The sequence below is a fragment of the Brassica napus genome, chromosome A2 (assembly GCF_020379485.1).
Source record: "Brassica napus cultivar Da-Ae chromosome A2, Da-Ae, whole genome shotgun sequence".
Lineage (NCBI taxonomy): Eukaryota > Viridiplantae > Streptophyta > Magnoliopsida > Brassicales > Brassicaceae > Brassica > Brassica napus.
Window position 1 is genome coordinate 24,999,041 of NC_063435.1, and position 15,293 is coordinate 25,014,333.

Below are 15,293 nucleotides of genomic sequence, written 5' to 3' on the forward strand. Positions count from 1 at the left end.
TGTATAAATTATATATAGTGCAACAACAATTTCTCGAGTTCACGTTGGAACATCAAAAGATTCACAATGTAAAAACACATTTTAATCGTGTATACTGTATAACAAATAACAAGTGACGTGAGACTTACATGAGTAGCTTTGTGTAGTTTTGAATCGAAGTTATATATTTCTATACATAATAAAATATACATAAACCAACATAATAAAAACATATAGGAATATGAATTATTAATATAATTATTGTATTGTCAAGTGGAAAATTAAAAATCAAACATTATTTTTGTTACTACAACCTTCCAAAATAAGGTGTATTTCATGTAATTTCAGGCTTTCAAAGACCACATAAGTTAAATAATTAATGAATTTGTGTAGAGTTCTTTTCTTGGTGCATATGAAAAATAAAATTATCATATATGTACATGAGATAAAATTAAGTCTTTGTAAAAAATGGTCCGCTAAATAGTATAAACAAAGTATACTTCATAAATTTTTTCTCTTGATTACGAGACATCACTTTCGAGGATATGGGTTTATTTTAAATAATTTATGCATGTTTTTTTTTCAGAAATATTTTGTCAAAAATATGCGAAGTATGCTTTATATATACTCTTTGTTCTATATTATAAAGCATCAATTGCACTAATATTGAAGTATATATAATTAGATCTCTTATATATCTGATTATATTTTTAAATAATATTCATTTGGTTTATGTACTGTTAGAGATTCAAAGCAAAGAAAAAAAATCTCAAAATAAAATAAAATCAAAAAACAAATTTGATTTCAGTTTTCAAAAGGTAATGATGAGTTAAATGAGATACTACTATCATATATTCATATGTATATATTTCCACAATGTAAAACGTAATCCCCTATTATTACAAAGTATTTGAAGCACTAAAGATTAATACATAAGATTACAAAATACTTATATATAAAAGCTAATATATTTTCATGAAATTATTAATATACACTCATATTTAATACACTTATTTTTCTAAAATACCACAGCAAAAAGTATTTCATTTATTAATTTCTTTAAAAACATATTAATAGTTAACCATTATAACTAAATTATTTTAATTAAAAGTCCTCATATATTATATAATTAAAATTTTGAAGTATTTATAGGAAAGAAGATAGTGTATATAAAAAAAACAATAATGACAAAACACGTAATATTGTTGGACCTGCATTTAATATAAATTTTAATTTTATATAAACTTTTATTTGTTTCTTTCCTATTTCCTTCACCATTTTTAATTTTTTTGTATTTCTTCTAATAAATGTGGACCTCCAATTTTAGTTTTGTTTATGGCCACTTGTATCCGAGGACCGCAATTCTGTCATCGAGTCAAATACCAAAACTAGAAACTCATATATTAATATGTTAGGATCTCAAAAGAAGCAGTCATCCATGGCGGCCTTACTGATCAGATCCATCGCGAGGTAACTAGAACTGCTATCATCTCTCAGTTACAATTACTAAGTTTTTTCTTTTGTAAACTTAATAATTACTAAGTTGTTTCAAACATTTTAATTACATCAGCTTTTTAGAAGATTTAAAAAACAGCTTAACTTTTAGTTTCTTTCTTTTGTCAGAACCATTAAACGGCCACCAGCCACAGCATCAGCCGCTTACTCCACAGGTGGTGGTAGAGGTTGTACTTGTACGAGGCAAGTTCATTCTTATATATATCTGTTTCTCATTCATGGATTTTCTTCGGACAAAATCAATCTATAATTTTTAAATTTCACATCGAAAAGAGCATAAAATTAGCAAAGAGTTAACTCAATGGGTCTTCATCAATTGATGGTAATTACTAATTACTATATTATGAAGTTTCTAAAACTCTGTATTTGAAGCTTAAAAGTGTTTTTTTTCAAAAACAAAACTTTAAATTTAACTTAAAAATTATTTGTATTTTATCTTATGGTTCTTATATTTGTCATAATTAATTTAAATTTATAAAAGTTTTATAAATAACTAAGTACATATATAAAAATATTACAATAGGATTAACTAATAAAATGTTATATTAAAATAAAAATAGAAATAACATAATTAATATTAAACTTCAAGAAAAATACTATATTATTCCATAAAACTATTTTCTTAAAGCTTATATGATCAACTAGTGTATCTTTATATTTTTAATTTGTAGATCAAAAACTAAATATTGAAATCATGTGATCTTAAACTTGTAAATACATTAGATCTGAACAAGAAAGTAAAAGAGGAAAATAAATATTTTAAATCTTATTTTAAATTTTTATTTAATTTTATGTGTAAAACTTAAGTTTATGAAAAAAAATAATTTTTTATGAGATATTAAATTTTTAAAGATTAATACGATAAATGAAAAAATATTTAAGAATTATAAATGTGATGTGTAATTGTAGAGACCAAAATACAAATAAAATATGTGACTTCAATTTGAAGTTTATTTTTGTAGAGCAAAAAATTTCATCCGATTGGTAATGGCTGTAGCTTTAAAATTTTTGCTGTAGAAAAAAATCTGTAGACCGTTTGTTGTGGTTTTAGATTTTATTGATGTAGAATTTTATGAAAAGCACTAAAAATTTGTTTTGAATATTTGGCTCTGCAGAGTATTTGAACAATTGTATGTTATTTCAAGAGTTGTGGTTTCAGAAAAAAATTTAAAGTTTGATTGCTATGAATTTAGTGCTGTAAAAATAAATAGGGCTGTGGACAGCAACTACCAATCACCCACTAAAGTTATAATAGAGTGTCTTTTGGAGATGTTTTTTGGAGATGTTCTTAGCTCGATAGATTGTTTTTTTTTTCCATTTTCTTGAATCTAAGAAAAGATGCAAATATATGCATGTTTATGCAGCAAGAAGCTAGAAGGCAAAGTAGCTCTCATAACCGGCGGTGCAAGCGGGCTTGGAAAAGCCACGGCGGGCGAGTTTATCCGACACGGTGCTCGAGTCGTGATCGTCGATTCAGATGAGGAGAGCGGTTTTAAAGCCGCTAAGGAGCTAGGGGTGGCGGCTGAGTTTATGGTCTGCGACGTCACGGTGGAGGCGGATATAGCCAGAGCCGTTGAAACGACGGTGGAGCGGCATGGAAAGCTTGACGTGATGTATAACAATGCCGGGATTGTCGGGCCTATGATTCCGGCGAGCATATCGGAGCTTGATATGAAGGAGTTCGAGAATGTGATGAGGATTAACGTTATTGGCGTTGTCTCCGGCATTAAACACGCCGCCAAAGTTATGATTCCCGCTGGATCGGGATGTATTTTATGCACTTCAAGCGTAGCAGGTATTGATATTAATTAAAGCTTTGGATTATTTCGAGCGTAGCATTTATTCACTATAGGTAGAGTGGGTCTAAACCTATTAATCGTAGCATTTATTCACTACGCTATAATTAAAGCTTTGGATTATTTCGAGCGTAGCATTTATCCACTCTACCTAGGTTTAGACCCACTCCAAATTCACAATCCCCGGGATGGTGAAATCGGCGGCGAGCGAGCTCTGCGAACACGGCGTGCGTATCAACTGTATCTCACCGGGTACGGTGGCGACGCCGCTCGTTCTCCGTTACCTCCGGAAAGTGTTCCCCACGGCGACGGAGGAAAAGCTCCGGGAAACAGTAAAAGGGATGAGTGAGTTAAAAGGAGCAGAGTGCGAAGAAGCTGACGTGGCTAAAGCTGCTCTGTATTTGGCATCCGACGACGGTAAATATGTTACAGGGCATAACTTAGTCGTTGATGGCGGCATGACTGCTTTCAAAATCGCTGGTTTTCCTTTTCCTTTTCCTTCTGATTCATGATTGTTTGTTTTGCAACTATGAATAAGGAACACAAAAGCTATGAATAACAAGGAAGAAGCTAATAACTAATAAGACAATAATGGTTAAGTTGGATTTTCCGAAATCGAGATTCAGCTTATTGCAATTTGGATAACCAAGTAAAAGAACCGTGATTTACAAATCACAAACCGAGTAAACCCTACTTTGGTAAATACTAAAAGTAAAAACTAAAAAACTAAAGTAAACCATGGGTGAGCGGGGCGTCACGATCAGATTCGGATTGGATATTTTCGGTATCATGTATTTTGGTTTATAGATTTTGATATTGATCTGGATATTTTTTTTAAAAAATTGGTTCAGTCAAGACGGTTGGGATATTTGTTTCAAAATAAAAATAATTGCGTGCTTTCATTTTTTTTATATCTAACTGTATCCCAATCTTTTGAAAATAAGCAAAATATTCAGAATGCTTAAAACAACTGATTTTTGAATTATTTAAAATACATAATAGTTAATTTTATAAATAAAAGTTTAAATATTGAATAATAAATATTAGTATAAAAATATATATACACATTAATATTCCAGGTAAATATTTAATTTTAAATATATTTTGTATTTTTTTTTTTGTAACCAAAATATATTTTGTATATCTGTAAATTTTGGTGTAAGTTTAATTTTTTGAATATAGAAGCCAAGTTTTGTTCTAAGAGTTTAGTAAGATATTTAAAATTTGCATCATATTCGGATCGGTTCTTACAATCCATATATATTTAATAAAAAACTGTTTTAAGTTGGATCGATGTAAAAATGATATAATTCGATAAAATAATTAAATAATAATATCAAAAAAAGTATTAGCTAAATATATGATCTTATTAAAACATAAATTAACAATTACTATATATGTATAGTTTTATACAAACATATCCAATGCATTTCTTTGTTTATTTTTCTGGAATGAATTTCATCTCTTTTTTCATTTCAATATTTTGGTGGTACTTTATTGAATTATTATAAAAATATATTTGTATTATACCGTACGTATTCAACATACTCAAATATATCAAATAATCTATTATTATAAATAGATAAAATTCAAATCTATAAATCAACTAAAATATGAAATTTTAAAATAAAATATTCTTTTCATCCTTTTTAATAAAGTATAGTTTAAAACATAAATCTAAAAAGTAAATATTTAAACTAATAATTTTATAAACTAATATATATTATCATTTTTCTACCATTATTAATTTATAAAAAAACTACCGTATAAAGAACAAATCAAATCCAAAAAAACGTCTAACCAAACCAAACCAAACCCGAATTCAACACCCTTCGCCTACCCGGTTAAGAGTTCTGTATGCATTGGGCCGAGTCCAAAATTTTACACGCTGTCTTACGCCTACGCGGACAGTACTTGCTCCGGCTGCTAGATCTGAAAGTAGTTGTAGAGACAAGACAAGTGATGTGATCGGTTTAAGCTAAAACAAGAAAACAGCTTCACTTCTTGCAAATCGCCAACTCTTTGACAAAAAAGATGGGAGCGCAACAATCTACACAAGTGGGAGACGATGAAGAAGAAGAAGAGGAACAAACAGATGGTGAAGAAGAAGAACAAGAAGACGATAACAGCAGATCGAATCCAAGAGAGCTAGACAACCTCCTAGTGAAGAGAGTTCTCGAGCAAGAGCCAGAGATGCTACCTTGCCACGCTTCAGCCTCGCCGCTCTCTCCACAGCTATCATCTCTCGGAACTCCACGGATCGGCCCTTCCATCAAAGTCTGGGATCCTTACAACGTCCTCGCTCCTTCTCCTCCTCCTATCTTCTCCCGACTCGCCTCCGGAGACGAAGATCGTGCTGTTACCGAGGTTTATCTCATCAGCCACGGTGAGTGCGATCTCAATCTTAGGCCTGATCTTGTCGGAGGGAGATGCCACGTCGCTGCCCTCACCGCTAATGGTGAACGCCAAGCTAGGGCTCTTGCTGTGTTCTTTAAATCACAGGGTGTTCGGTTTACTTCGGTTTACTCCTCGCCTTTGGATCGAGCTAGATCCATGGCTGTTTCGGTTTGCCAGGTAAATCTTAAAAGTCTCTCATGTTCGGACAAGATCTATAGGTTGTCTGAGATTGGAACCAACATTGGTCTGAAAAAATTACTTGACTTTTACTGTCTGAATTGGAATCAACATTTGTCCTAGAGATTACTTTGGTTTTTGCTGTCTGAGATTGGAATCAACATTTGTCTGAGAAATTACTTTGGCTGTTGCTGTCTTAACCGACAGGGCTCATAGTCTTATTACATCTCCTTGTGTTAGTTTTTTCAAAGTAATGATGTGAGCTTGTCTTGTTCATGGTTGTTTGCTTAAAGGAGCTTACTTTATCTTTAACATGATTGGGATTAGCTTTTAAGTGGTTAAAGAATCAGACTTTAGCCTTTAGTGCATTTTGTTTTTGCAGGAAATGAGTTTTCCAGAGGAGCACGTACAATCCTCAGACGCACTTATAGAGATGAGTCTAGGAGATTGGGAAGGTTGCAATCAATCAGAGATTTACAATCCTGAAACTCTGAGCTTGATCGAAACATTTGTCTGAGAGATTACTTGACTTTTACTGTCTAAATTGGAACCAACATTGGTCTGAAAGATTACTTGACTTTTGCTGTCTGAATTGGAATCAACATTGGTCAGAGAGATTACTTGACTTTTGCTGTCTGAATTGAAATCAACATTTGTCAGAGAGATTACTTGGCTTTTGCTGTCTGAGATTGGAATCAACATTTGTCTGAGAAATTACTTTGGCTGTTGCTGTCTTAACCGACAGGGCTCATAGTCTTATTACATCTCCTTGTGTTAGTTTTTTCAAAGTAATGATGTGAGCTTGTCTTGTTCATGGTTGTTTGCTTAAAGGAGCTTACTTTATCTTTAACATGATTGGGATTAGCTTTTAAGTGGTTAAAGAATCAGACTTTAGCCTTTAGTGCATTTTGTTTTTGCAGGAAATGAGTTTTCCAGAGGAGCACGTACAATCCTCAGACGCACTTATAGAGATGAGTCTAGGAGATTGGGAAGGTTGCAATCAATCAGAGATTTACAATCCTGAAACTCTGAGCTTGATCGAAAGATGTCAGCCTGATTTCTCAGCTCCTTCCGGAGAATCACTCAGACAAGTGGAGTTCCGCATGGTTCAGTTTCTAAACGGGACAGTCTCAGGACTTGCAGAGAAGATCAGGTCAGATCACAGTGAAACACATGAGCGTTATGGTACGTCGACCAACTGGGACTTGCTTCACAAGCATCGTCCAAGTCTTACAAGGAAGAAATCAGGCAAAAGCAGGCTTCAGGTGATGACCAATCACGAGCTTGAGGATGGAGTATCCCCAAGGGATGATGTTAATCATAACCACATTGATATGAGTGATTCTTCTTCTTCTTCCTTGGTATCGAGTTGCGTTGGGGTTTTCACGCATTCGTTGCCTATAAAGTGTCTTCTGACCGGAGTCCTCGGGTGCAGTCCGGTAATGACTCATAAGATGTGTGTGGAGGACTCTTCCGTGACTGTGTTGCAGCATTCTTGGAGAAATGGGTGGCAGATCAAACGAATGAATGATACTGCTCATCTTAGATTGTTGTAGTTTGAAAAAAAAAATTATTTACTGGTAAAAAAAGTTTTCATATGTATACAATGATGAATCTGTGGTAAGTTCAAGAACAAAGGTTATGCACTTATGCTGATGACATGCCACGGCCTCTTCTTTGTAATGTTTGTTTTGAAACTATGGAAAAAAAATATTCATTGAGTTTGATCTTTGTGTGTTATTTTTCCTTTTTTTTGTTCGTTGATTTTTATAGTTGCGAGCAAACATTAAGAATGAGATTAGGAAAATCTTAATTGAGAAAAAGAACGAATGTTCCGAGTAAAAGAAAAACTATGTTCTCCTTCTCGTCTTCTCCACATGGATTAGATAGACAAAACTCGAACAACTTTGTTCAACAGATATGTCACCAAGACAGATGTCTTCTCATGGAACTCTCTCTGTGTTCTCAACAGATACCACCTAACCCTGACAAATTGATGAGAGTAAAGAACACAAAAGTGTTTATGGAAGAATTATATTAGACTCTCATGAAAATAATATTACAAGATGCATTGTTTATATAGAGAATAAATTAAACTAATTTCCTAAACTAATATGGAATAGTATATAATAGATAATGATAAACTTCCTATTCTAATATATTGATGTATATCCTAATATTGACTATTGGATTAGATCAATCTTCTAGATCTCCCAATACCCTCCCTCAAGCTCATACGTGATAACACGTATGAGATTGAACAATCTTCAAATTAGGTGGTAGAAGTAGCTCATGCACTAATCGTTGCGGAGGCTTGATGAATGTCCCATAGCTTGCGATTTTGCAAGTAGAGATAGATGATCTGAGTTTTGGTTCGAATGTTTGTTTTATCCATCCTACAATGAGATGATTGTTTGCTTTGCAATCTTCACGGTAGGGTGAATCGGCTGCCGGTAGACTGCCGTAAAGAAATCTGAATCTTCGTGAGCTAATAGCCATACGAAAGTTGATGAATGAATGTTTGAATTGTTGAATGAATTTTCCTTGCTTCAAATCGAGAAACAAAGGAATAGAGAATAAGTTTGATGATTTGCGATTTTGCAAAGACACCAAGACTATGATTGAATAAAAATCTTCTTTTTCAAGTCGTGAATAAAAAAGTTTTTGAATGAGAATTGATTGTTCTGCGATTTTGCAAGACAAACGAGAATAAGGATGTTTTTAATGTTTTTAGTTTTGTTCAGGCTCTGATACCATGACAAATTGATGAGAGTAAAGAACACAAAAGTGTTTATGGAAGAATTATATTAGACTCACATTTATCTAGACTTGCAATCATTACCGACAATGAAGCGCAAGCCAAGAAAATTTAAGGATCGGAGAACAGTCTTACGAAAAAAGCTTCAGAACCTGCTGAAAATAATCTCCATCGCCAAAGACCGGGCAACTACGAAAACGTGTAAAGATATGCAGCCAAGCACTTGAAAACTGAAAATCGGATATGAACCGACAACAACACTTAAACCCGAGAGAGCTCAAAGACTTGCTTTTTTTCATTTTGCATTCTCAAGATTCTCTAATTCAATTTAAAGAATAACGGTTAACTTTCATTATGTCATATGTGATATGTCTAAGCAAATAAGGACTAAAGTTTTTTTTTTTGAATTATACAAAGGTATCATGGCCCCACAGAAGTGATCCATACTAATCACGTGTTGACACATGTCGGTCTTCTGTCCCTGGCGATACCAAAATGTTAATTCCTCAGTGGTCGGGATTCGAACCCAGATAGCGGTACTCACAGCTGTAAGCCCTTTACCAGTAGAGTTAGAATCACTAGAACTGTAAGTCCTTTACCGTACTTTTCACTTTTCACAGCCGGAGCTACCACACATGACTTGGAAGAACATACACGGCAACCAGATAGAAGTTTGTGAGAGATTGCTATTTATAGAAATATCAAAGAAAAACAGAAGTTTGGAGTCAAGTCTGCCAAGAATGATGGTGGCAAGCCATATACTGATGCAAATATACTACGCACTGCACATAGCGCTGGCTCAAACATTTTAGGGGCCCGAGGAAAATTAAAAAAAGTGACCCTTGACATATAAAATTCAAATGTTGATATTGTAGCTACAAAGTAAAATAAAATCGTTTATGTTTAAAAAAATAAAAATAAAAAGAAAACAGTCTTATTCTTTTTGTAGCTTCTGTTTTCTTGAGAATGAAATCATTTATTTCTACCAAAACCTTCGCAATATAACATCTTCCCGCAAATGTGAAAAAGGAGATAACAAAAAAATTGTAGTCGTCCTAAAAAGACATGTAATCATCATAAGAAACATTTTTTCCAGCTTTACTCATATAAAATCATGTATGAGAGTTTCAAAATCAATGCTTTCCAAGATATTCTTTGTAATGCATAAAATAGCTAAACCATTCAATTTTACTTGAGACATTGAAGATCTTAAATAATTTGTCAACAATTTTACGCAGAGGCTACAATCACAGGTTTTATCAAAAGAATTCTATAGCAATTGAAACATTTGGATAACAATCCACACTTTCAACAAAATCTAGAACTTTCAATATCACTAGGTTCTAGAAACTAAAAAATATTTGGCTCAATACCAAAACAAAATCAGTGATTTGTGTTTATGCACATGTCTTCTCTTATATTAATTGATAATCTATGCGTGTGTAGAGAGAAACAAAAAACAGGATAGTAAACAAAACAATAAAAATCACTTACAGAAAATAATCAACGATGCAAGAATCCTTGAAGACTCAACGATTTTGAGATCTTTTAAAATTGTATCGTCACTAGAAGTTTGAAAATATGAACAGTTTTTTTTAGAAGAAAGAAGACGTCTTGATTAAATATACTCATGTTTAAAAAACTTACATTACGGTAACTACTTTTAATGTTGATTATAATATTTTGTTAGTTATTTATAATTTGGTAAAAAATTATACAGATTAACAGAAATAAGATTTTGTTTCCATAAAGTTAAATTTGTAAATTTTGTATTAATTAATTTTGTTTTACTAAAAATTTATATTTATAGTTTACAAAAAAAAAGTTATACCTACATTAAAAAAATAATGGGTCCCCTCCAGCAATGTGTCCTGGGCAGGTGCATTGCTTGCACTTGGTCTTCAGCCGGCCCTGACTGCACATAAATTCATCCATAAACCTTGGCTCAAAACCTACACGGATAGAGAGACTCCATGATATCAAAATAAACTGGATTTTTATTTTGTTTTAGCTCATGCGCTAAATATTGTAATCATTATTTATTGGTTAAAAGTTCAAAAGCATTAATAAAATTTATTCAAATATTTTAGCAAACGATTTCTAAGTATAGACTGTCTAGATTAAATGGTATATATAGGCTACTCTAGCGAATAACATCAAATAAGCAAGAATTAATGTGAATTAAATCCTAAACATCCTAAATCAATATATAATTACTGTTATCTAGATAAACCAAATTTTTTAAAATAATTAAACACTAGTCTTCATGATACCAATTAGGACGATATGTGATTTGAAAAAAAAATTAGTTAAGTGAAACTTATATTTTTAAATACAAGAAACTTTAGAATTAAAAATTTTAAATTTTTTTTTTCAAAATCTAAATATCCGAACCCGATCCGAAATAACCGAACCCGAACTAAAAATATCCGAACCCGACCCGAAGTACAGAAATACCCGAACGGGTTCTATACCTCTATACCGAAATACCCGAAAATCCGAAATACCCGATCCGAACCCGAACGGGTACCCGAACGCCCACCCCTAATACCAATGATGATTATGTGCATAATCAAGATAGTGATGTGAGATAAAAAAAAAAAGCATAAGAAGTTGAGAAGAAGCTGCATGAAATTTATGAAATTTCAAAATAGTTTTCGGTTTTACAATTTTCCAAAGAGATTTAGATAATTAGATGTTGGACATATTTCTATATTTCTAAAAAAAAAGGTCGATTCAATAAATTTAGCATTATCTGCATTGGTGAATCTCTCACCAGAATTTCTCACCAAAAATATTTAAGTTAACAGTTTTTCAAAATTTTAAAGAACTCATATAAAAGTTTTTCAAATGAAAGATTCTAGCTTGAAATCTTAGAAACACCAATATGGATGGATGTCTTAAGTAAATCTAGAAAAATATGTAAAAAGTTGAGTCAACGATGGTCAATGTATTTTGTTCAGTCTTGTAGACCGCTAAGAAATTACTGTTATGTGTCCTCAGTCCTCACTGTCTTGTCCTAGTCTTTCTTTTGATTACTTTTAGATGTTGCACGGAGTTTTGATTGATAATGGGTAAACACTTAACACTATTTAAATTTGATTAAGCCTTGTAAACTAAAAAATAAATTTTCAAAACAGTTTAATAAATAATAATTTGTTAATGGTTAAATAAATAGTTAAGACTTAACACGATTTCAAAAGACAAGTTCATATATATATATAACGAAATTGGTTTGCTTTTACAAAAAGAACAACAAATTTCCCAAAATGAAAATTATGTTTTGCTTTTCATATCGGGCATGGATTAATAACTTAAAGCCGCGACACATAGACATAGTTACATTATTCATCAAGTACAAAACACTTCCACGGCTCCCATCTAGCTATGCTCCTCATACTGTAATATAAAACACCTTTTTGTTCACTGCATTTTTATATATATCTTGTAAGAGAAAAAGTTGATCACCATCAAGAATATTCATCATGAGCCCATAGCTCGATCCGATTTTCTAGAAGTCATCGAGAGAGATATTCTCGACTGAGCCAAAACCCTCGAATGATCCAACCTTGGAGTAATAATTATTAGTTCTCATCGTGAGACCACCCAAAAAATCGAGAGGTGTATCGTTGGAGGTTAGAGCCGTCGTGTCGTAGACGAAAGACGCGGTAGTGGCTGTGGCGGTGACGTCGTCGATGATGGGATAATAATAAGAACATTTTCCGTTGTCGCTGTTGTAATGATGATTATAATCTTGGATGAGAAGATCGTTAACCACAGTGTTTTCAATCTTTGTTAAGTCTGTGTAAACGTCGTCTTCTTCAAAGCTTGTTAAGTTTTCTTCTTCTGATGCCTTTCTTGCTTGTATCACCTGAATTGAATATAAATAAATAAATAAATTTGAGTTTACAGGACAAAAGATTTTGGATTTTGGTGACGTGTTACGTACGTAATTGTTAGGGTAGAGGTTTTGGTAGACCATGATGAAGTCACCTTGCTGTAAACCATGAGCATTCACAAAGTCCCCTGGAAATAAAACCCAGCTCAAATTGATTATTTTAACAATGATTTAGTCATTGATCCATGATACAAATAGAAAGAGAATACATCTAATTATTATTCAGGTTTACAAAGTAAGTACCTGTGTTTTCTAGCACGTACATTCTGCTATTGTTGTTTGGCCAGTACCTAAAGATCACAACATTAGCCCAAGACTCAAGATCCAAATTGTTAAGATCTTATTAAGGTCGGTCCTTAAATAAATGATGATATATTATATATGCCACCACAGGGACATTTTGAAAGCTCATATAGAGTGAATTAGTGATAGTAGTAGTTAGAGACTATGGAGACTTGCATAGATAACAAATTAAAGATATTAGGAGCAACATGGATACGTAATCATTTGTTTGTTTTCTTTTTGAAACATTTTTTTTTTTGAAACACAAGTAACCATTTGTTTTTTCATACCAAAAAACATGGATAAGTGAATATACTACCCAAACTAGCGATCTACCAAGTATATCAATAGATATCCAAACTAAAACCAATTTGTGACTTATGAAATTTAGTTGATTCGATTATACAATGACATTATGACATAGCACTAATTAATTAAATTATGAAATTATAAGTACATACCTGTACTTGAAGGTCCAAACGTGAAGACCATCCAAATCTTCCATTTTTATAGGTATCCCTTCCTTGGATTCCAACGCCGGCAAGTGAGCCTCCGCAGCTTTCTGGATCAACCATCATCATCATCATCATCATCATCATCATCATCATCATTATCTTCAATCATCTATCATGATCATACAAATCAGAGATGGTACCTTGGGGAGTATCATTCGGCGGAGGGAACTGACGTCACTGTTCTTCAGTTCCTTTTGGAAGAGAAATCTTAGCCTTCTTGTGTCTATTTTCTGACATCATTATTTTTTTTACATCATAACATACATGATACATTGAATCTTTTCCAGAATCAGTCAGAAGGAAATATACATAGATCATATACACAAATATTAAATATTTTCATTTGGATCCACACAGATTTAAAGAGAATCATTAAAGGTTTAATTTATTCTTAAAACTAATAAATAATAAATAATATTGAGGAGAAAAATAAAACTCAAAAAACAAGAGAGAGAGGAGGGACTTACACGTGCGGGAAGAGGAGTTGGAACGTGGGAGGAAGAAGGAGGCAAAGTAGGAAAAGAGAGAAGGTTAAAGGAAGAAGAAGATCGTCTCTGTCTGGGCATCCTTCTCCTCTTCCAGTTAACACCCAGAAGAGGCACAGACGCCGATAACCCATGACCATGGCCAGACCCGGATCCAAACCCTGGACGATGATGGACACCTGCTATTAAAGCAGATGCTTTGGTTTCCACATCATGAGCTTCATCCATCATCATCTTTAACTCAATTGGTTGCCTAATAAAAAGGAAGTGTGGAAACAGTGTGTGAAGGAAAAAAGAACAAATGGTGGATGGCTTTGGGTTTCAGTGATAGAGATAGAGAGAAGAGAGAAGAGAGAGAGACTTTTTGTGTGTGTGTGTGTTGTGCAGATCAAAACAGTGGCTTATAATGGACGCTGGGCAATCAGAGATTTGGTTTGTCTAAACAAGAAGCTTTTGTTTATTTTTTTTCTTTCTTTTAACTACTATTTATGGTAAGGGGTGACATTTGTATAACTCACATTCATGATCTAGGGTTTTGGAGGAGGGGATTTAAAAGGATTGTGAAAAAGATTATGATGATAGCAAAGTTCGAAGCGAGATCTTGTGACACTAAATGAACGTTGATTATAGTAAAACTCAACCATAGTTTCAAGAGAGGTTAAGTTAAGAGATGGAACCAAGAAGGAGGAGACGAGTGGAAGGTGAATGTTGAACAGGTGTTACAAAAGTTCTGTTCATCCCTCTTTTCCATAATTCAATGGCGTCTTCTTTCTCCCCTTCTCTCTCCTCTTCTTCTGTCTCTCTCTAGAACTGAAATTATAGTTTAAGTCAACATTGTAATTACTCTCATGACTTAGTGGTCAACATGTGATTTGTTAATTTTCTTGTATTTGTATGTGTATACAATCTATTTCAGAAATAAAAATGTGAGCAAGTATATATACAAAGACAAACAATACAGGTGGCTGTGGCTTTGTTTGCTTCGGAAGAGAGGATCACATCATGCTTGCTTACTTAATCACATTATACCAATTCGGACCAAATTTGATTCTTAATTTACAAGCAATTCTGGAGAAATACAAGCACGTATATATACAAATACAAGATAAATGTGAATATACCAATCAAAGTAATATATTCGATATTAATTAGACTATTTATTTAAATACATATGACTGTAAGATTTTTTGTGGGGTTTTGACTGCATACAGATATTCTGTGAGTTAGTAGTGTGAGTAGGTGAGGGAAGAAGTACGTATTTTGTGTTCTAATCAGAAGAAAATGCATGGACAAGTGGCAACCATGCACGCCCGTCCTTTAAGTTTAATAACAGAATCCGTCTTTCCTTCATTTAATTTACGCACTTTGAAAATTTTAATTAAATTAGTTTGTCAATTTGTGTTTTCTTAATAGTTCTTATTCATGAATCATAAACCACCCTAAACAACCAATATAAACTTCAACATTCAGTTTATTTTTATTTTTAAAAAT

General features: G+C 32.9%; 3 protein-coding genes across 3 annotated transcripts; 2 read left to right on the forward strand and 1 right to left on the reverse strand.

Annotated features, from left to right (window-relative positions):
• Positions 1-1,264: 1,264 nt before the first annotated feature.
• Positions 1,265-3,802, forward strand: LOC106402265 (momilactone A synthase-like). Its single transcript, XM_048744609.1, is given in 4 exon segments — positions 1,265-1,449; positions 1,603-1,677; positions 2,859-3,351; positions 3,452-3,802. Coding segments are annotated over 4 exon segments (981 nt in total). The 5' UTR covers positions 1,265-1,387.
• BNAA02G28270D lies at positions 3,801-7,591 on the forward strand. The gene is made up of 2 exons (XM_013842954.3): positions 3,801-5,864; positions 6,785-7,591. Exons 1-2 carry the CDS (start codon positions 5,325-5,327, stop codon positions 7,418-7,420), a joined length of 1,176 nt encoding a protein of 391 aa, XP_013698408.1. The 5' UTR covers positions 3,801-5,324; the 3' UTR covers positions 7,421-7,591.
• Positions 7,592-11,910: 4,319 nt separating this feature from the next.
• On the reverse strand, positions 11,911-14,115 carry LOC106402246 (B3 domain-containing transcription factor FUS3-like). Its single transcript, NM_001316169.1, is given in 6 exon segments — positions 11,911-12,493; positions 12,572-12,648; positions 12,764-12,810; positions 13,264-13,364; positions 13,458-13,547; positions 13,785-14,115. Coding segments are annotated over 6 exon segments (924 nt in total). The 5' UTR covers positions 14,034-14,115; the 3' UTR covers positions 11,911-12,133.
• Positions 14,116-15,293: the final 1,178 nt, after the last annotated feature.